General features: G+C 35.7%; 1 protein-coding gene across 1 annotated transcript in view; it reads right to left on the bottom strand.

Annotated features, from left to right (window-relative positions):
* The window catches only part of c21h8orf34 (chromosome 21 C8orf34 homolog), an 86,641-nt gene that overhangs the window by 12,726 nt on the left and 52,061 nt on the right, over positions 1-21,854 (bottom strand). Inside the window, exons 9-12 of the mRNA XM_028005678.1 lie at positions 17,850-17,935; positions 17,650-17,723; positions 7,595-7,721; positions 126-622 (exon numbers count right to left, since the gene is read on the bottom strand). Coding sequence (XP_027861479.1) covers positions 126-622; positions 7,595-7,721; positions 17,650-17,723; positions 17,850-17,935 — 784 coding nt within the window. The remainder of the gene's footprint in view (positions 1-125; positions 623-7,594; positions 7,722-17,649; positions 17,724-17,849; positions 17,936-21,854) is intronic.

Here is a 21,854-nt window from a genome sequence, read left to right as displayed (position 1 = left end):
AAAAGAGTGGACAACATACAGCTTAACACAATTACCTGTTTCTTGGACATTTGTAGTAAAAGATATGGATAAACATTGATATCAGTGTGCTTCAAAATCAAAATGTTCATCTGCTGCTGTCTTACCTCAGACAGATACGCCCGAAGGCTGGCACCAAGGCTGTCTGTGGTACTTAATCCCGGAGGGGTGAGCAGTGGTCGAGGAAGTGGCGGCTGACTTGTAGGTGTCACAGGTCGGCTCCTTGACCTCCGGAATGTTACTTCTTTATGAGTGCCGGGGTTAAAGGAGGAGCGAGTCAATAGGCTGTTCGGGGTCAGGGGTCTGCTGGGTGTTCTGGGGGTTTGAGTTCTGCTACTGGGGTTGCTGGGGGTCCTGCCCATTGACATGGACATGGATAGGGAGGTGGGCTTGGGGCTTAGCAAGGGGAGGCCGATACCACAGGACTTGCCTGAGAGGCCACCGGCTGGAGACTGAGGCCTGGAGATGAGGCTAGTGAGAGGAAGAGTGTCTGGTAGCGTTCGGTGCCGTAGTGGGGTGTGGAGTAGACTTCCATGTGGATTGTTGGTGCTCCGACTGGTCATCTTTCCTACTTCTGCCAGTTTGGCCAGGTCTTTCTCAACCTCTGAAAAATAAAAGGAGTCTCAATTTCAAGGTTCTTTTTTAAACATAAAGTAAAGATGTTATATTACAAATAGTGATCAAAAGAAAATATATGAAAAAAAAAAATCTACAAGATGACAGAAAAAAATAACTAAATGTTTTATGTTGAAGATTTTTTCAAAAAAAACATACCAAAGAACATAATATTGTAATTATATAATAATTATAATTATAATAATAATATAATAATAATTAATTATAATAATTATGGTGTGTGTATAAGCACCACAAACCTGACCTTTAACGTCATTTAACTGCATTTTTCTAAACGCCCCCAAATACCTTTGACCAACCTTTTGATTAGCTATAATCCCTTTTCCACACACAGCGTACTGAAACCTCAAAATGTCAATGTTTCTATGTTCATCGTCCTGTAGAGCTTGATCTGAGTGTCAATATGTCAGAGAGCAACTAAATTCATTAGAGTCATTAGAGTTTCAGATACATTTTTAAAATAATCCATTATTAATTTAAGAATATTTAATAATAAATATAAAAAAAAAAAAAACATGAAATCATTCAATAAAATGGTGGTAGGTATGAAACCTTAAATGTGGAAACAGATGATTGATTACTTGGATTCTTGAAACTCTCTGAAGTGCAAAGAATGCAGAAAAAAAAAATCCCCTTTTTTGATTGACTTTCAACTCAGCTTGGCAATACGCTTCCTAAAAGTCTGACTGGTTGGCTGATGAGGGCCTAATGATTGGTCTCTGAGATGCCAGCGCCCCAAGGCACTTGAGCTCTGAGACTCAGATGAATAGAATTAGATGAAGGTTTGCCTGAGTGAGAACCAGGACTGATTTACTGCATATTTATTTGTTTGTTTTTCTCATCTATGTGGATTTTGTTACAATTAATGTTTTTCTTTTATCAGCCACTTAGCTGTTCAGGAATAACATTCAAGCAAGACTTTTTTCCCCAATTGCATAACTAATTTCTCACTTCAATGAAGAAAAATTGAAGATTGGTTTTCTAGTTTGTGTTTCTTTCACTTCTAATAGGCAGTTCTTAGAGACTAAGTAAAAAGATTAACTTAATACCTGATGATCATGAGATCTCAGTGGTTTATTTGTGTAGTTTTTTTTATTTGAAGTGGAACAATGTTAATGATTACAAATTTATCTTAAGAAATACACAAAACCTCCTTCCTTCTACTAATGTGTATTCATGAATTTGCTTAAAAGATTTAATCATGTAAAACAGATTTCTAATAAATAACAGATTTATTCACATCATTTAATTTAAAGTAGATATCAGTGCTATATGATACAACATCTTGGCTTATTTTATCCACCCATTCATGACCAGCTGGATTAATACATATAATTTATCCCATGTAGAACTTTAATAAAGATTATTCTTATCGCTTTTTCTGTTTTCAAATCTTTCTTCCAAAAATTTTACTGACATTTGGACTCAGTTTGCAGATCTTCGTAACAGTGCCTGTAATACTCTGTACAAATCCCTGATCAAATTATCTTCCAAGATTCCATCATAACGTCAGTCCTGCTTTTGATCATAACTCAGAAGGGAAAAAAATAAATTAAAAAACCGCAGGTCTACGTCCCACTGGACAGATGATTCACAAATTTTACTGAGCATTGAAGAGGGCGAGACTTGCTTACTTTCATCCATCTTCTGGTTAATGGATGACAATATTTCTAGACCTCGTCAACTGTGGTAAATTCAGGTTCCCCGTAATAAAAAAAACAAAACAAAAAAAAAACCTCCCAAGTTGAGCTGCAGTGAGCACAGAATGCAAGACGTTTTTCTACCCTTTCATGACAACAACTAATTTGTTTGCCTCTCTGCTAGTTTTAGAAACAATTTTTGTTTGTGAAAGACCAGATTCTGCCAACTTGTGGGATCAACATCTGGCTCATTTTCCCTCCTTATTTGTTATGATTCTGATACAAATGTTGGCAATCTTGTCTTCAACAAAACTGTCTGGGAGTTATCATGTGCAAGGAATAATTTCACAAGTGAGTCATCAGGACTGAGTCCTAAACTGTGTATGTGTGGCGTCGAGTAAATAACAAAAGGAAGCATGACAAGTATTCCATAAACCTCGACTTCCTTGTTTTTGAGTGAATGGTGCTTTTGCTCCCATGCAAACAACATTTTCCACAAGCTAATATGAACCACATGTTGCTGCTCACTGACAAATGTCCATTTAGTATGCAAAGTAGAAGATGACTGCAGTGCTACCCATCATTAAACTTAGGGGGGGAAAACTTTGTTTACAGATGTTTTCCACACAGTTTTTAGAGTTAATCTACATTTTTATTTGACAATACGTTTACATTTTTAACTTTAGATGGGCTTTCGGTGTAAGGTAGGCCTTATGGAGATACGGTTGAGTTTAATCTTATGAACTTTTCTCGTTTGTCTTTCATATTTGGAATGCGACTGTGACCTAGAGATAATATAATAATTGCAGGAGTTTTTTGCTGCCATTAATTATGTCATTTTTCATCTAATTTTCCATAGAACTTAGTGCTATCTTAGAGCTTTGATGTTTAGCTATGACTATTTCTTTCCCACAGTCTGCCATGAACTGAAAATGTGAATTTTCCTTGTTTTTCACTTTTATTGAATGTACCTTTGATCCGATGATTTTACGTTTAGTCATCTCAGCTCCTGTGGAGCATAATTTACTTTGTTATTTCTGCAATTAACTTTATGAACTTTCTTTGTTTTTCTTTTCCATATAAAGTATTCCTGGCTCAGTTGTTTTGTGTTTACTGTATTTTGTTTTCTGGACAGAGACAATGACACAGCAATTTATCTTAATGGACTTTGTTGAAGTTGTTTTTCCATATCTTGTACTCAAGTGGTCTTGAGTACATGCTATGGACCACACTGAACAAGTGGTTCAGTGTTTAGGATGTGTCTGTATGTATCCAAGACAGCCATTGAGTAATTTCTGCTATTAACTCTATATAGTTTTTAAATTTTTTTACCACTGCTTCTATTTTTTTATTTTTTATTTTTTGTTCAAATGGAAAGGTTTAGTTTCACTGTCATCACCTCCATTCTCAGTAAATGGGACATCTGATCAACTTAATTCAACTTAAGTATTGTAATTAGACTGAATCCATATAACTGGATCTGAAACTGACGGTATGATTGGATCTTACAGACATAAATAAAAACATGCATTGAAATAACTTTTTGTGATCCAGTACTATAAAAACGTACTGAACTGAAAGATTAAAAGAAGAACAAAAGTAAACTTTTACAATGTAGCTTATAGGCCCAATAATCTGCATGTAAACTGCATGACATCAAGCCTGTGTTTGTGTAACTTAAACTGTATTAAAAATAAGGTAACAAATAACCCTTTTTATTTGGTCAAATTATTTTTAGGATGTTTAAATTTGTGGTAGTTTAGATCCTACCATGACATCAGCTTTTGGTTGCATTTAATTTAAGCTTCAAAACAGCACTCTAATTAGCTGACACGCCTGCACAGCTACTGACCGTAAGACCAAACCTAAATCCAGGGAGACACCCCGGTGTCACATTGAAATAAATATTACAGGGTTCAAATAAAAACAGTTTCTGTATGAATTTCTAGTTTGAGTTGCTAACCGCCTACACTGTGTTAATAAATTCTCATGTGATTATTATATTCAACCGTAAACAGGATATGTTCGTTAGCTGCCTGTTCCCGTAAAGCCGATGTGTTGTACTGAATATTTACAATTCTAATGATAACACCACATGTTTTTGTTTCGTAAATCTTCCTCCCTTCCATAAACGGTTACAAGAGTCATGATCTTTCTGTAAACCAGCTCTACAAACTTCCTAACATTAAAAGAGCAGTCTAATAAAAGCAGCATATTTTTAAGATTCTCTGCTGCTGATATGGTAAACATAGTTCTACTTTTACAGCAACTGATGCGAAATGACAGCTTCTGGTGATCAAAGATGTGGGAAAATACACACATCAAAATACAGCTGGTATTAAGCTTGCATCGTTGTGATCTGAATTTCAGAATAAGGAGACAGAGGAAGAAAGCAAAGTGGAAAATAAGACAGAGAAGGAGACAAGAAGAAATACAAACAGACCGAATCTATTAAAGCCTTTGATCAAGAAGCAGATGCACGTGCTGAGAGTACATGGCCACAGCACGCTATAAAACCATTCAGAAATCATGCAAGGATTATTGGGTCCCTCCTCTGAAAATAAACAAGAGCACTAACGACATACTTGCCTCCAGGCCTACAACTATGCAGAATGAAGCCTGCTGGATAAATTAAAACACCACCTACGGAATTTAGTAGAAACAGACAAAGTATACTTTCCCAACATTGCAATGTTTACGATGAAAAGATAATTCAACTTCGGTACAATTAGAGAACTTCCAGACGCATCCATTAAACCATGAGATTATATGAGAAACTTTGTTATTCAGTTACCCTCTATATAATTTTTCTCACAATAAATTGGCAAATTTCCTAAGTCAACAATTGTTTAAAAATGCAATAAGGAAAAAAGAAATTAGACATTTGAATGATGTATAGTACCTTAAAAAGTAATTAATACCACTTGAATAAGAGAAACAAAAGGCTCAAAAGGTTTTTTCCACAGCATTGCATAGCAATCAGACAGATTCTGTAAAAAAAAAAAACCACTGCATGTCTAACAAACTTTCTGATGAGATTTAAAAGAAAAACAAAACAAACAAAAAAACAGATTTCTAGTAATGTTCTACAAATATGTATTTAAACTTTACCTAAAACATTCTAGCAAATTCTGAGTAAAACTAAAATGCTATCTTGTTATTTCATATTTCATAATACTTCAAAAGATATCCAAATTAATCTGGTTCTATGTGAAAAAAGTTATTTGACGACTGTAAAATCCACATGCCTGCAATAAAGGTAAAACAGGTTTACAAAACCCCATATAGTCTCATAATGTGCTGCAATAAAACAAAGACATAAATCAGTCTAGCAACTTTTTAAACAAACAGTGATACAGTGACTCTGAACCGGAAAATCTGATGTTATTTCTTCTGAACAGTAATTTGCTTGCATTTAACAAAAAGAAATTTTCTCTCTCAGTCATGAGACAGATGGTATAGTCAAGTTGAAATACTTAAATTATTTTGCTTAAACATCTAGAATGAGTCGTGTGCTAAGAAAGTTCGATCAGAATGGTTAATACACGTGAAAAATAGAAATTAAAGCTTTTGGCAATCTCTGCATTAACAGAAATCATTGTCTTTCTGCGTCATTTGAAAAGCATATGCTACTTTGTGGACAACAAACCTTCAGTTCACTTTGTTCAATCAATATGCTTCAAATAATTCTCGTATGTGACGATATGTACAGGCTCTTTACACAGTGTGATGCTGTCAAACTGAGTGGGAAGACAAGCAAAAAACAAACAAGTGTGTGACACATGACACTAAGTGGCGTCTTTCCCTCTAGCCTACATTCCAGACTACAATCTGTTTCATAAACCAATACATATGTGATAAAATAGTGAAAACAGCCTCCAACTCTCTTAGATGTCATACATATCAAAGATGAGAACTGGATACCATGAATAATATAGGTCAAATTGCAAAACAATTCAACATTCCTGGAATGTGTCAATCTATAGCAAATGCTATAGATTGACCAGTTCAGCAGTTTCATTAAATCAACCTGACATCACTGGAGTTAAAATAAATATTAACCATGTGGAGAGTGACATTTTTATTTTGTCTTGTAGGATTTTTGCTAAAAAAAAAAAAAAGAGATTTGATTCAAGTAAGGCAATGTTTTTTACCAAAAGTAACACATACTTTGGCTTGACTCTTTCCCTTGCTGTAATCTATACCCCCATAAATTCTATGAATAATAATCCAAAGTATGTGTACATGTGTGGAACAGCACATCAAACAGATTTTTTTTGCAACAGCAACTTTTTGGTTGGTGCTTTTCAGACCCGTAGTAGCTTATATGATATAAAATTATCTATACTTCTTTTTTTGCCACTTATCAGACACAAGTGACTATGAAATGCAACAAGTCTTTACTGCAACTCTCTCCATTTTATGCTTTAAGGTGTTTGGTAACAAACAGCAAAGACTTTTGACCAGAAGCTTATCAGATCTTTGATCTGAGAAATTTGATTAAAACATGTTCACGGTGTCCTGCTGAGTCAAGACTGAGAACATTACCTTTTGGTTACATCCCTGACTTTGGTTACAAATTTATTTTCAAATAATCAAAACATCTCAAAATGATGTTTCATTCACCAAGTGATCAGATACCTGCAAGCACAGCAACAACTGAAAACTGAAAGCTTTACTTTCAGTTTCAACCATCCGACCTCTTCTCATGGGGGACATGTTTGTTTATAACAAGTGTGAAATAAAAGTGTTGTTATTGTAGCAGTTGTGCAGATGCGGAGTATAAATAATGGAAGAACTGTGTCACTTGTGGCAAAATCTTTAGACTTGTCATTAAGTCCTTGGCAGCGTAATTGTCATGGGCTTAATATGTGAACTTTCCAACCAGCATAAGCCAAATTAAGCTGCGGGCAAATTTTAAATGAAAACTGAAGTTGTTTCTTTAAAAATAAAACAGCTGTGTAGAACATTTGGTTCTGAATTGTCTTATTGTGGTTAATTTGCTTTGCTTCACATCATCTGTCCTTGAAGAATGTTGTCATTCTGTTCTTAAAACTACCGTACATCTGGGAGAAGGCATTGTGAATTTGCATAGGCATAAAAATGTCTTGGTATTTTCCCATTACTAACCACTTGTCCCTGTTAGAAATAAACAACAAATGAATGACAAAAGAAGAACATTTGAAAATAATTTACATTAGAAGTTCCTAAAACAAGCATTGGAACTCTGCAGGCACAAAGACACACTGCAAAAACATGTTCATCATAAAAACACCCACATGCACACACACACTGCCTACCAGCAAGCTGTTTGCCCATGTTCTCCAGCTCTTTGGAAAAGAGGGAGTCACCAAGCAGCAGCCCCGTCTGCCCAACAGAACTCCCACCTCTCGCAGACTTCAGATCAGCCTCCCAGACAGCCTGATGCTAGTTAGAGAGGGGAGCAGAAAAAATGAGCAAGTCACATTAGAAGAAAGACCCTTCAATTAACTCTTTATATAATTTTTAGCTATTGCTGAAAGTATCTGAGCCATATCTGCTGGGGAGAAAAGAACCAATTATTATTTTATGGGCTTTAGAAAAACACAAGAAACCACAGCAAGTGTAGATGAAAGCATCCAACATGGAGGGAACTCTGTTAAGTGAATGTGGCCCACTAGACAGTCAGTAGTGGTTTAGGACATTTTTCTATAACCATCAGCAGAGACCCTTAGCCTTTGCGCACTGGTGTGTTGGCATTCGGTTTGTCGGCACAATTATAACTCAGAGCAAAATGTAACTTTTTCAAAGTTATTTCATTTCAGACACATCTTCACACACTATTTGTGATCTGTATGGAAAAAACCTGTAAGACATACTGAGCTTTGCCAAGTTGTGTAATGGAAGCTTGCCTAATTGTAATTTTATTCTTTTGTGTGGCCGGATGATGTATAGGGTTAATGCATTTAATGTTCGTGAGCTCTAAGCACAGGTGAGAAATAAAACTTGACAGCCATAATCCCACCACCTGTTTGTTTAGTTTACACAAGATAAGTTATGATGCGCCGGATGCCAGCGCTTACATCATTTGATATGCTAAGCTTTTAATGAGAAACAGAGCTGACTTGACTAAGTGTTGAGATGCTCTGAGACATCTGGTAATAGATATGTTCAGCATACTCCTAAAGCAATACTCAGGGATCGCCCTTTGATGTACACACACACCACAATGATAAAGTCCACAAAGCATAAAGAAATTTATCTCACCTGACATCACAGCTACCAAGGGGTAGAAAAGTTAGAAAAACTTGTCAAAACTTATTTTTAAGTTATATATACAGTAGTTATCACACAGAATAGTAGTAGTAGTAGCAGTACTAGAAAGTCACAATATTAATAAATGCAGTACAAGGTTCCAAACTGTTGACTGCAAATTAAAAAGGTAAAATATTTAAGCTGACATTGATGATGACAATGACTATCCGTAAAAGTGGAATTGTTGTGAGTTACTATCCAAAGCATTGGCACCCAGTCTGGTTGGTATTCAAGAAGAAAATCAAATGGTTTTTCCTCACTGCAGGTTTTCTCCCTCTCTGTGTTTTTACTGCTGGAAGCAGGGCTAAATCAGACAAAAGAGAGTACAAATCTACCCTGGTAGGGAGGACATTAATACCCAGCAACCCATGATGAATATAAAAGAGATTTACAGAGCTTGCAATCAAATAAATTGATAAAATCCAGCAACCTTATCAGAAATATTTAAGTAAAGAAAGTGGGGACACCAGCTCTCAGCACCTTCGTGACTATGAAGCAAGTGAAGCTTTGTTTTTTTCTGCAAAGGTTTTAAATGTGAAGTTAAAAAAAATTTAAGCAATTATTTCCTGTGATAGATTAAAGTCATCACAACTCCCCAGGATTGTTGATTATTTATAGATCTTAAGTTTGAATGAAGCAAAATAAAGATACATAGATTAATAGAAACTTTCTCTGAGTTTGAAGTGATTTTAATCGAGTTTCAGAACTTAACCGCTATGAAATACAGACTCACTGCTGGCAATGTGGAGCAAACTCTGGCATACAGTGACCTAACAACCTGTATCGAGGGTCCTGGTACTTCATACACCTGGAGCACCTCAAAAGGATTCCCCGATGGACATGGTCCAACACCTTCTTCAAGTTGACAATATAAATTTAGACTGACTGGGTGAACTTCATGCACCCTCCCTATTTATACATGGGGGGCCACCACCCAAGTCTAAAGTTGCTCTTTTATTCACATTTATGGCCAGAGCCCTACCAGAACCCAACCTGAAATTCAAGCGAAATCAGGCCAAAATTATTTGTTTGACTGTTGGGTCTGGCTTCTGTTGCACACTTAAGCTGCACTGTTTCAGAATCGCATCTACGAACACAGCTCCATGACATTCAACGTTAAGGAACTGTGGGCGACTCTCATCCAAGCAAGGAGCTTTTTAACGTACTCAGTGACCTCGGCACCACAGACTGGAGACCTGATCGTAAATTCCCCAGACTCCACTTTCTTAATGGAAGATGTGGAAGATGTCCACCAAAGGGTTGCATTGCAATAAATGGATAAATGTTAATATAAATATTTTTCTTATGAACTCGCATTCCAGTTGGAGTCCTTTGCTTTCACCACTTTCTTTACGTGGCCATTCTTTTATGCAATGATCCCTGATTTCTACAATCCAAATGTAATTTCATTGATCTTCAGCAACTTTGACTTTTGTTCTCAGTTGATCTTGTTCTCACTTTCTTTCATGCTTTTTTAAAAATTATTTCTAAGCTTTGGGCATGAAAATGAATACGACTATTATGAGCTGCAAGCCTGAACACAACTGAAAAAAGTCTTCAAAGATACAAATTTAAATTAATAATCCAAATGGGCTGAGGAAACTCTGGCATTATCTTCCTAACTGCTTTCCAGTTGCGTCATGGTGCTCATGCCCAGTTGCCAAAGAGTACAAGAGATGGCAGTTCTGGTCTGATTTATAAGCTTATATTTGAATGCCCATGCTTAATAAAAATATCAATCTGAGCCTAGACTCAAGGGAGTCTTGACAAGTATAGGAGTTTTGAACAGAGTGTGATCCTAAACACACCGCAGCTATAAATCTTTGTTTGAAGAAATTTTTGTTTGACTGGCCAATTACTTCACGAGTTCCAAACATTGGCTTTAGGTACATTAGTATAATGCGGAAACAGCAGGTGCATGTAACCATTTGTTTTGTAGATTGCATAAACAATTCAGGAAAACAATAAAAAAATAAACATATGTAGATTTTGTTTGTACAGTTTCTACTTTTTAGTTTGAGATCATGAGGAGCCAATATTGTTTATGTAGTTTACATTATTGTCCATACAGAGCAACTTCCCTCAACCAAATTTAAAATTATATACATTTTAAATCTCTGGAGGACGAACATGTACTCAAATTTGTTCTTTGTTAAAAACGCATAAAATAGACTTAGTACAGTGCTTAGAAAACTTCTATTACATTAAATGTTTTAACATTTTCTTACATAACAACAGCACGTTATTGTATTTTATTGGGATTTAATGAGATGGACTACTACAAAGTAGTGCAGAATTGCTTAGTGGAAATAAAACTGCTGCAAAGCCCCAAAGTACAACCCAGTACCAACAACTAACTTCAGATGTAACTTCATTAGTAAATTGGGCTCATCTGTGTGTAATTCATTCTCAGTATAAATTCAGCCGTTCAGGGGTTTGCTAGAGAACATTAGTGGGCAAACAGCATAATGAGGACCAAAAAAAACAGCTTCTTAGGCCTTAAGAGAGCGCCTAACATGACAAAATGCGAGGAGTACTCAGGGAGTTTTTGTGAGCCTCAGAGTGTCAAGAAAGATTAGGGGTTGGGTTGAGTATTGGTATATTTCAGAAAGGCTCGAGAAGGAAAAGCTACCAGTTCACATTCCATTTATAAGACAGTAATTTGTATGACAGGTCATGATTTTTTATTTTAATTTTTTATTTTATTTGTAGTGACATTTGGTCCACACTCTTTACCAGTTGGCGGCGTAAATGCTCCATTAAGTTGTTTGCCAACCACCGTTAAACAATTAGTAGAAGAAGAAAAGAAGCCAATTACTTCTAGGGACCTAGCGACAGGGTCAACCACATCTTCTCACTAATCTAGTAATTTCTGTCGTCTCCTCGCTCAGAGTTGCTCTCAGCAATTGGCTAAATCACTCTGAAGCCAAGACACTTGGGCAGGGATTTAAAGCTAAGTTAGGAACTCTCCGAGAGGAAAGACGATCTTTGAAAGTATGGCCCCAGACCTAAATCTACTAAAGAATTGGTGTCTGCAGAAGCTCTCCTGTCAGTCAGGAGGAACCTAAGTTACTTTGCAAAGAATTATCAGAAATTGAAAATTTCAGCCTCTAGATATGCGAAGTTGGTAGATGTATATCTGACCTGTAGGTACAATAGTAAAAATATTGCAATTATAAAGAAAGTGTATGTATGCTGCATGTATTCTTTTCTTGCTTTTCACAATTATACACCACTTTGTTTTGCTCCGTCTCATAAAACCCCAATAAAACCCGTTGAAGTTTATGGTTTTAGCAAGTCGAAGGGTTGTGATGTTTTTTGCAAGATGCTGTACTCCATTTTTACTAAACATGTATCTGAACAAAACAAGGAACACTGATACTCTCTTATGTACAGCTGACCATTAAATTTCAAGTCCATCTCATTGATCTTGGTGCCTGTCAGAGACATGAAGCATTTTGAGGCAGCAAAACCACATCACCACAAGCCATTCTTTAATTACAGCCCTCATAAAGCAGTGATGCGAGTTGAACATCATAACTGAATCCACTACTCGACTATTTCTTTTTCTTTGGCGGTATCTCCCCAAATCCAACAGCATTACATCATCTTCTCCGCCTCTCGCTTTGGGTCTCCTCGGCTGCAGCACACAAGGCCACAAACATGATGCGATTTTTTAATTTCCCCATGCACTGTAAAGTCATTACCAGACTGTAACATATTAACTTAAAAGGCGTTGCAGCTAAAATTCTTTAGGACTCCAGACTGGAGGTTGAGGCAACCAGTCTTCAGGAGTCCTGGAAGCCTAAACAAAACAACTTTACACACTGCAAACAATTACTCCAATCAGATAACATCAACTCATAAACAAACACGACAATCAAAATCTCTTCTTGTCTTGATTGATTTTGGTAAACTCATACATTTTTAGGAAGTTCAATAGAAAACATCTACATGTACAATCAGGCATTATAATGCAAAGCAAAGAAATATGTAAAAAGCATAAATGGCTCAGTGTAATTTGGGAAACATGAATCGAACAAAAACAGTCTTGATTAGAGCCTGAAAATACATAATGAAGTCATGAAAAGCAATCTCAATTTAATTTTGCAGCCGTCATTCTCATGCCAGACAATATAAAGCTTTTCTTCCCTTTTGTTTTGAGGCTGAGTTTAGATTTTTTAATCTGCGGGAAAAAAGAACCATTTCTTTTCCATGTCCAGCAAACAGATATACCTTCACTGAGTAGATTTGTATCAGTAATGCAAAACCATATTTTAATAATGCTCCCTATCTCTATGTGACCACAAAAGGAAGAAATTCAAGACAAAAGTGGAAATGACAAATATGAATCAAATTTTTTTTTTTTTTTTTGCATGTTGAAATCAAGTTAGCAAAAAAAATAAATAAAAAATGGATGGAAGTCTTAATATGTACTGTGTGTTCTCAGCTATGTGTGTGTGGTCAGCTCTTAAGATCACCACAATCTGGGATTTGTGCCAGTGTGGCTTAGCACACAACAAGAAGTATTAAAAAAGAAGAAAAAAATAACTTTCATATTTGTGTGTGCAGTTATCGAGCTAAAAAAAGATATTTAGACAAATTTCACATGGAAACCAAGACAGGTTCAACCTGAAACATACTTCTATCATGCACATCTTATTTTACAATACGTTTTGTAGCTTACTGAAACCTCCTTTAATAGTTGTTTATGTATTGTTTAATACCTATTAGGGATTTATAATCCGCTTCAGATGGCACTTGTTGGTTTGGCGTTAACCCACAGCTATTACGCCTCTAAACCTCCAAGGAAAGTGGTCAATGAGACAAGTTTGCAAGTAGGTGTGAAGTGGGAAGCAGAATGAGCAGCGATTACTTTTAATCACTAGGCCCTTTAAAACCAAGCTGGTTAATTTGAGTTTCCACTGGCGAAGCTCTAGCACCAAAAAATTAGACAAAGAACCATCTCATCAGCAGCTGGGGGTGGGCACATGGGGAGCAGCAGCCAATCAAAGCACTGTGAACTTCAACACTTCAACTTCAAATGAGAAAATCTTGATTATTTAATAGCCGTTACACTCTTGTTTTCTTCACAAGAAAGTCCATCTAATTATATAAATAAATTCTGTGACTCTGATTAATAAGTAATTATTTTCTGGTTGTTCTGCTGTTGCTATGGTGATTGCCCTCAAACGACATATGGCTTCAGTTTTCTTGATCAGCAGGGTAAAGCAAGTAAAAGTTGCCTTTATGACTGAGGGAAAACAAATGAACTGGAAGGTAAGCATGGGCCTACTGCAGGTATCAATCAGTTAAATAACTAAAAAAAAAATTATATCGATAAATAAATAATCTAATCATACCTAATTTTTTAATAAGAAACTAGCAAAAATTCTAGAGGGCCTGGAGTCTTCACCAGCAGCAGCATAGAGTAACTAAGCGGTGGATTTCCTGCACATGCTGCACACTGATTGTAGATTCAATAAATAAAAAAAAAGGTTAAAATGCAAGTGCTGAGAAAAACCTTCTATTCATTTTGCAGAACATGAGTGGCATGTCTGATAATAACTCAACACTTTTTTTGTTCTTATTTAATTTAACTACCTGCCTTTTTGAAAAGAACTGTTCAATCTTAAAAGTACATTTCCTTTATAAAACAGATTGTTGTATTAGAATTCACAAGAAGACAGCAATAGCCTTGTTTTCTCTACAACTATAGTGGCTAATGTAGTCTCGTCTAGCTTTGGGCATAATGGGGAGCCGACAGTTTATGAGAGGCCACGCTGCACTTCTAATCATTTCCTTTTGTTTTGGCACACAACAGATTCACCTAATGAACTTTAGGAACTTGTGTACCAGAGGCAGCCAAAAACAAATGGCATATTGACAATAACCCTATTAGAGTTTCATTTGGGAATTCCAAAGACATGACGTCAACCAGTCCATGTGTATTAGACTATCAACTTACACACGCATCAGTAATTTGACAGTATTGTTAAAAGCTAATACCTTCACATGTTGGTTGTTCTTCTGAAATAGTGCCTTTGTTGTTTAAAGGTATCCCTATTACAAATCAAAGAAGGATTTTAATTGTCCCAAGCTAATAAATTCAGCTAGATTTGTTAGTACCCCTGCAGATCACTGAAACAGTGCTTCATTTCTCCTAAAAAGGAATCAATTAATAGTTTGATAATATTTATTGTCCATGCGTGTAGAAACAAAATCCAGGTCATCGTCACTGCGCTTCTTCTCATATGTTACTATACTTTTTTATTATTTCTGTTAGGTTTACCATCTTGGGTCTTATCTATATCACCTATGTGCCAAACATGAATTACTGATACTTCAATTATAAGAGCTGAACTGTAATCAAACTCCTGATAAGCCAGTAGAAATGTAACCCCAGCCTGCTCAGATAATATATTTATGAAAAGATTTTGAGGATTCATCAATTTCTTATGAATATTAGGATTATAGAAATTTTATTGACACACTGACGAATATAGTTTCAAGACAAGGTGGAAAGATTAAATTGCTGCATAATAAATTCACTGTTAGTATGCAGAACATCTGCAAATGTTTAGTTGTAACAACTTTGTCTTTGTCAGGGAATGAAGACATATCAAAATAACAGTAACTGTTTTATAAGGTTCATTTTATCAAAATAAAGTTAAAACTACCCTATACATCAACTGTATCTTGGCGTCTTTTGAAATATTTCAGAATACTTATTCTGCAAAATAATTTTTTTTTTCTATTGGTTAATTTGACTTTATTATGTTCTCATTATTTTGGATTTTCATCATTATAATAATAATCATGTACATTTTGCAATTTATGACTGCCTGTAACAAGAAACAAATGCTACAGTTGTTAAAAATCAACCATCTCTACATAACTCATCAAATGCTTAAATTATGTTGAGATTTGCCTTAGCAAAACCAAATTGTATGCACAACTGTGTGACAAATTATGCCGATGCCAAATATTTAAAGGCCATGCGGCAAAACCATCATAAAAATTCCAGCTTTTTATCATGCACATAACATTGCAGCACACTAATTATCTTATTTCTATCAGAGAAGTGAACACTTTACTCTATATCTATAACTGTTATTACTATAACAGGCCTGCCATTCACAGCTAAACCTGATTAAAACCAATCACCCAGCTCTTACAAAGAAGGTCATAGAAGAATTTTTTGAGGGGATTTGCTCCGGCTATTGCTTTAGGAAAGTATTTGTCTTTATGAGGCAATTATCACCTGAAAGAGCTGGCAGAGGCAGGGGGTCTGTGAGCCTAATAATAACTACTAACAGTTTTAGCTTTCCAACGTTACCAGGCATTTAAAGTCCAAAAATAGAACTGTGTAAAGCCTAAATTGTGCATTTTTATGTACAGTCATAAATATGCCCATAATAAAATATGCTCGAAATGTCTGATCTTAATGTAATTTTTCTTTAACAACAACAAAAAGTGGATCAACAGACAACCTGTCCAGTTTCTACAAATCCAAAGTCTACCTTTGTTTTTATAATTGTATATTTAAGCACCCCGTCCCTCACACATAATCAACAGATTAATACAGGATTTCTGTCATTCTGTAATTCAAAAAACTTCAGAAAGTTATTCAGCTAGACATAAAATGCCTTGCTAACAGCTTTTGCCTTTAAAATAAGCAGTTCATCGGAAGGGATTAAACCCAGACTTTATCAGTAAGGTTCACATTGGTTTTGACTTACAGTGCCTTCAATTGTGATGCAGATGAAATTAAATGAATGTTCTTTTTTTATTGTTGACATAAAAATCTGATTAAGTGTCCTATTATTTTCAGCCACCCAGGATTCCTAGAACTATCAAGGGAATGACTATCATCTTTGCATATATAGATGCCAACATTTTTGCTAATTCTTGTCTCAAGTTCAGTTAGGTTAATGGACAATGTAAACAAATGCCAGTTTATACATTTGTCAAAAATGTTCAATTGTTTTTAATTCTGGCCTCCAATCTTCACCAATGAAGAAAGTCAAAGATCATCATAGAACAGCTTTATTGAGAGTTATACTCAATATATTAGAACATGTGTTCCAATGAAGCTAGTTCGTCGGAATAAAAGTATCCTTTGAAACGTGTGACATTAATCTATAACACATTTCACTTATTTATGGAGTTACTGAAATGAATGAAGTTTTCAGTAATCTTCCAATTTATTGAATATGATTGTACTTGTTCTTGTTGAAGTATAATAAGAGCTGCATTTGAATAGTTTAAGTGCATTTCAAATAATCTCACATTTAACCGATTTCAACTTGTTTTTGAGGTGATGTCAAAAGGTAATTGGTTGCCCTGGATTTCATTCAGTGAAAGCACAGTGAAATGGGTCTAAATGCAAATGCATGCCACACTTTTCAGAATTTTATTTGTAAAATAAAAATCAGACTCCGGCTTTGTTCAGTCAGCCTCTAAAAGTCTGCTCCCAGTTAGTGTGGAGCCACTCTGCATCTGCTCCACACACGGCGCTCTGCCTTGGCTCCAAACTGTTCCTACTATAGGAAAAACCTACAGTAAAATGCCTTGTCTAACAATTAAATTGGCCGACTATGAAAAAGGTATTGGCTTTTATTGTGCTTATGGAGAGACTCTAGCCTCTAAGCTGAACACTTTATTAACAGCATGTGAGCGTCTGCCTTTATAGAGGTCTGGTTTGGGCCAGCTACATATTGCTTGCCTTAAATGTGTGAGGTGAACTGTGCAGTAAATGCCTACCACCACAGAATTAACATAAAGTTTCATGTTTTTAGCTAGAGTTAAGCAGAGCGATATCGGGTAGATGTCTAATTCGGGATATCGGTTGTTTTCCATTATCAATTGTTCCGTGACCTAAAACGCCCACATGAGGATGGATCGTTTTCTCTCGTAGAATTTTGTTAACAGGAAACTTGAGGTGGTTTTCACTCAATATCAGACAATAAAGCTGCAGAGGAGAGAGAGCTACGAGGTAATTGATGGCTTGTAAAGTGATCTTAATTGTTTGATGATGGGTGCAGGGAAGGACACTTACAGAGCCTGTTACTTGAGATAAGGCCTCACATTCCTGAAGTCGACCTGCCACAGTGTCCACCCCGGGCATTGGCGCTGCTCCAGATGAATCCATTCATAATGAGGGAAGCAAAGAACACAGCACAGAGTAACAAAAACACACAAATATGCAACCAAAAAAAATATTTAGATTTTTTTCCCCCACTATGTTATGAAACTCACAAGAGATGTCAGGCACAGCTTGCTCAGATATGCGAGGCCTGTGATCCTCTTCAGATCGGCTGTCTGATAGTGTGTCTCCCTGCAGCCTAGAAACAACACGCAAAACATACAAAGTTGTACACAAAGCCAGAGAACTATGGATGCAATGCATGTTTAGAAGCTGAAGGTCAGATAACGACGAGACGAGTCGGTTTCCATCATTCTGAAGCAATAAGACAAGAGGAAACGTTTACTAAGTTCATAATCTCTGCTGTAAAATGTGGGATGGTGAAAGAAGATACATAGGGGTTAGTTTAGAGGATTTATCTCATGTGAAACCAGAATACTATGTTTATAGGTAGGAATAACTATTATATTGCCCTTACGAATTATAACAATCGGCTAATCAAATATGTGACATATGACGAACAATATTTTCTTCCACATTTGGCCATGAACAAGTTATTTCACTTTGTTAGCATAGACAGAAGGAAGCAGATTCTCTTTACTCACCAAAAAAAAAAAAAAAACTATACAATGATATTTTTCAGATTGTTTAAACTTTAAGACCAGCTACTGCTGCTTTTTTATCACATTTTGTTCAAAGTTCTTCTAGTTTTGTTTTTGATTTTATGTAGATGTGTTTGCAAAGAAACATTATTTGCTGTCATGGATTTGGTGGTTTCCCCAAGGCACTAAAGAATTTACATTCCCAGATACATAAATAAACTGTCAGATAAAAACATAAAGTTTTCCATTAATAACCTTTTTCTGCCTTTACAACTAAAACATTGAATGAAAGCCAGTTTATTTTTTGACAAGTCAATTAAAACAAACAAAAAAAATGCATCATAAAACGAATGGAGGTCCTGCAAGCCATTTCCATGTCATCAGAGAAAAGAACAAAAAAAAACAACCCCATTTGCTTTTATAGAGCAGCTGCATTCCTAGCCACAGGGTCTACAATAAAGAATAAATAAATAAAAAAACATTTTATTTTTTTGTCTTTATACACCCATATCCTTCTGTTGTGCACTGTTAAATGTTCTCTGGAAGGTATCTAAAAGTATCCTAGGTCAACAACAGGGCAAGCCTTCTTATTTTATGCACTAAAGCTACTTATTCCCTGTGAAACCGAAAAGCATTTCTTTAGCAGTGGCTCTGCAAGGCTTTATATAAAGTTGAAACCAGCAGTTTATATACACTGTATAAAATTTGTTTTCCCCCCTCTCTTTCACTGAGTGACATTAAACTAGAATAAAATTTCCCTGTTTTAGGTAAACTGATAATTTCCCAAACAATGTGTCCAAATATTGTGAGAAGTTGTTAAGAGAATGTTTTATTGTCTTCAAATTAAGAAGTTTTCTTTGTGTTTTGTAAAATTGCCTTTTAAGCCACATCACTCAATTCAGTCCATGTCAGTATAAGAGTTGTTTCTCCTTCTCTTACCAGCCTTAGCTACCATCTTCACAAGGTCTTTTGCTTTTAATCTGAGATTGATACACACATTTTGTACCAAAACATGTGGGACAGTGAATTCATATACAGAAAAAAGGTATCGAATTGCAATGTGTTTGCCTGAGAGGTGGAGGGTAAGTTAGCAATTCTTGTCCACCTCGGTCCAGTGTTCACAGTTCCATGCCTACCCAAGGAAGTAACTAAATCTTCATTTTTACTATCCAAAATGCAACACGTTCCAACAATGCACATACTTGAGATTAAATATTTCTAACTGTAGTCAATGAAAGGCAGTTAAATGAAAGGTAACCCATTATCAGAAATCTCCGCTCATCTGATCATAGGAGTGTGACAGTGATGGAAATGTTTCAGAGGCAACAGAAAATTTTTCTGACCAAGATGCTTTTTTTTTAATGATTAAAACCAACAAAACCCTTTGCTAGTTTCCAGTATCAAGTAACTAAGATTTAGTTTCAAAACCACTATGACTTCCTTTTATATCACTTCTGCTATTTAAAGTTCTTTTAATAAGGTGCAACATAAAGCACTAGATCAAGTACAGTTTTCTCCAGTTGTAGTGTCTAATTTCGCCAAACTTTCCAAGTTGTTAATGCACACTGCTGATCTGCTGGCTGAGAGAAATGTTTGACAGTTTTATCTGTCTATTACCAAAGACACACATTTGGCTTTTTGGCTTTCGATTGACTAGAATTTTTTTCAAACATTGTGTCAAAACTCAGAGATCTCAACCCATCACTATTATGAAGCCAATGTTTTGAAGCTAAAGATGGGGAATATATAAGCAGCAGGTCTGTTAAAAAAGCTGACTGCAGACACAACCTGAGCAGACAGCCTATCTAAACAGTTAATGTCAGCCCCTGGTATTTGTGTTATTGTTTAAACAGCAGAATGCAAAAAAAAAAAGTTTAATAATCTGTACAATGAGAGCTTGAAAACTTCAACTAAGGATGTTTATTACTGTGGTTAGATCTGTAACAAAACCACTAGTAATTTGATGTACAACAGCAAGTAAGTGCTGCATATGCAGCATTTCTTTATAAATAACATAATCAACGGATTAACTTCAAGTACCATGAAGATCAAGCATTGCTTTTCTTTTTTCAGTATTTCCCTTTTAATCTTTTGTGCAGATATTGTAAATCTCTTAGAGGTCCATGAGTAGCATGAGGTCATATGTTTACAGCTTTAGTTCACTCACACTTCATTTCTACATTTTCAGAGCCATCTGGTGAGTCGTCATTGAAAGGTGTTTATTTAAAAAAAGGGCTTATACATACAGCAGGAGTCAACAAAATTCATTTAAACATGCCAAAGTTTTTCTAAGCAGACAGTTCGGTGGCCAGTATTTGGTTACCCATGTATCATGTATGTTTCCATTGCGATTTGCAGTTTTGTGTATCACCATTAAAAAATTTGAACCTACTCAGAATATTAACACTTATCAGTACATTCACATAACCTGTTTTGTAATGTACTTTAAATATATACTCTCTGAAAATGAACTCAACTTGTACTTGAACACATGAATCGAAAAACATCTTTGTCAAAAATAAAGATTTTTTCAATTTTAATGGTAAAAATATAATATTCTACATTAACTAACATGCTGTTGACTGAATAATAGTACTGTAGTTAATAAACAAAAACATAGTGCAGTTTGTTAAAGTGCTAGGATGTTAACACATTTGCAGTGCAATCCTGCTCAACTACAAGAAGCCTGAGAGAAAACTTTTATCATTAACCTCAGCTGTAATAGGCAATAAAAACAAGATAACTTTCTTTGTTTATTATCACGCTGAGCTACCCTGACAGTTTTAGCACCCTCATCTTTCTCTGCAAGTATAACAAGGAATCAAATCTGCTTGAATGATGAAAAGGCTGCCAATTTTAACCCTTTTCAAGTTTCCATGGCATTATTATTATTTTCTAAATTTGTAGAAATTTTTAATCATTTAACACTCTACTGGTCTCCCACAATGCGCAGGCCGGATATGTCTTGGTGGTCTTCATCTTCTGACACTGTTCCAACTACCCAAACTGCCCATGTCTGCTCTGGACAGCTGTGTATTTATGTCAGACCTGAGAGTTTTCTCAGAGCAAACTGCATGAGCTCCATTTTTCCAGCTTGCTGATCTATTTGTGGCCTTTACGTTACCCCAAAAATGACAGACAAAACCCAGGGCTGCTTGGTTGATAAAACTCATGAAATATTTGGTGGTCAGGATTAAAAGGAACAAAGCAAGAATTTGGCTGGAACCTAAAGGAGACAGTAAAACAGTGAAGAAGAACAGATGGCTGACATGAAAAAAGTGAAAACATGCTTTTGAAAAAGAACATACAAAGAATCCAAACAACCCCTCACACAGATGCTACTTTACTTTGTCACTAATGTACCTAGAGCATAACTAATTTGCTCAGAAACATCACACAATTAAACTGCCTACAAACAAAATCCAGAAGATACAACACCTATTCCAGCAGAACCTGAGACAACATCCAGAAGCCTGTGTTTGCAACAAAGCTGATAAGCTGCATGAATGGAGCAAA

This window comes from Xiphophorus couchianus, chromosome 21 (assembly GCF_001444195.1).
Source record: "Xiphophorus couchianus chromosome 21, X_couchianus-1.0, whole genome shotgun sequence".
In the NCBI taxonomy this organism is placed as follows: domain Eukaryota; kingdom Metazoa; phylum Chordata; class Actinopteri; order Cyprinodontiformes; family Poeciliidae; genus Xiphophorus; species Xiphophorus couchianus.
The sequence above is the reverse complement of the archived record's forward strand: the minus strand, read 5'-3'. Positions and strand labels throughout refer to the sequence as shown.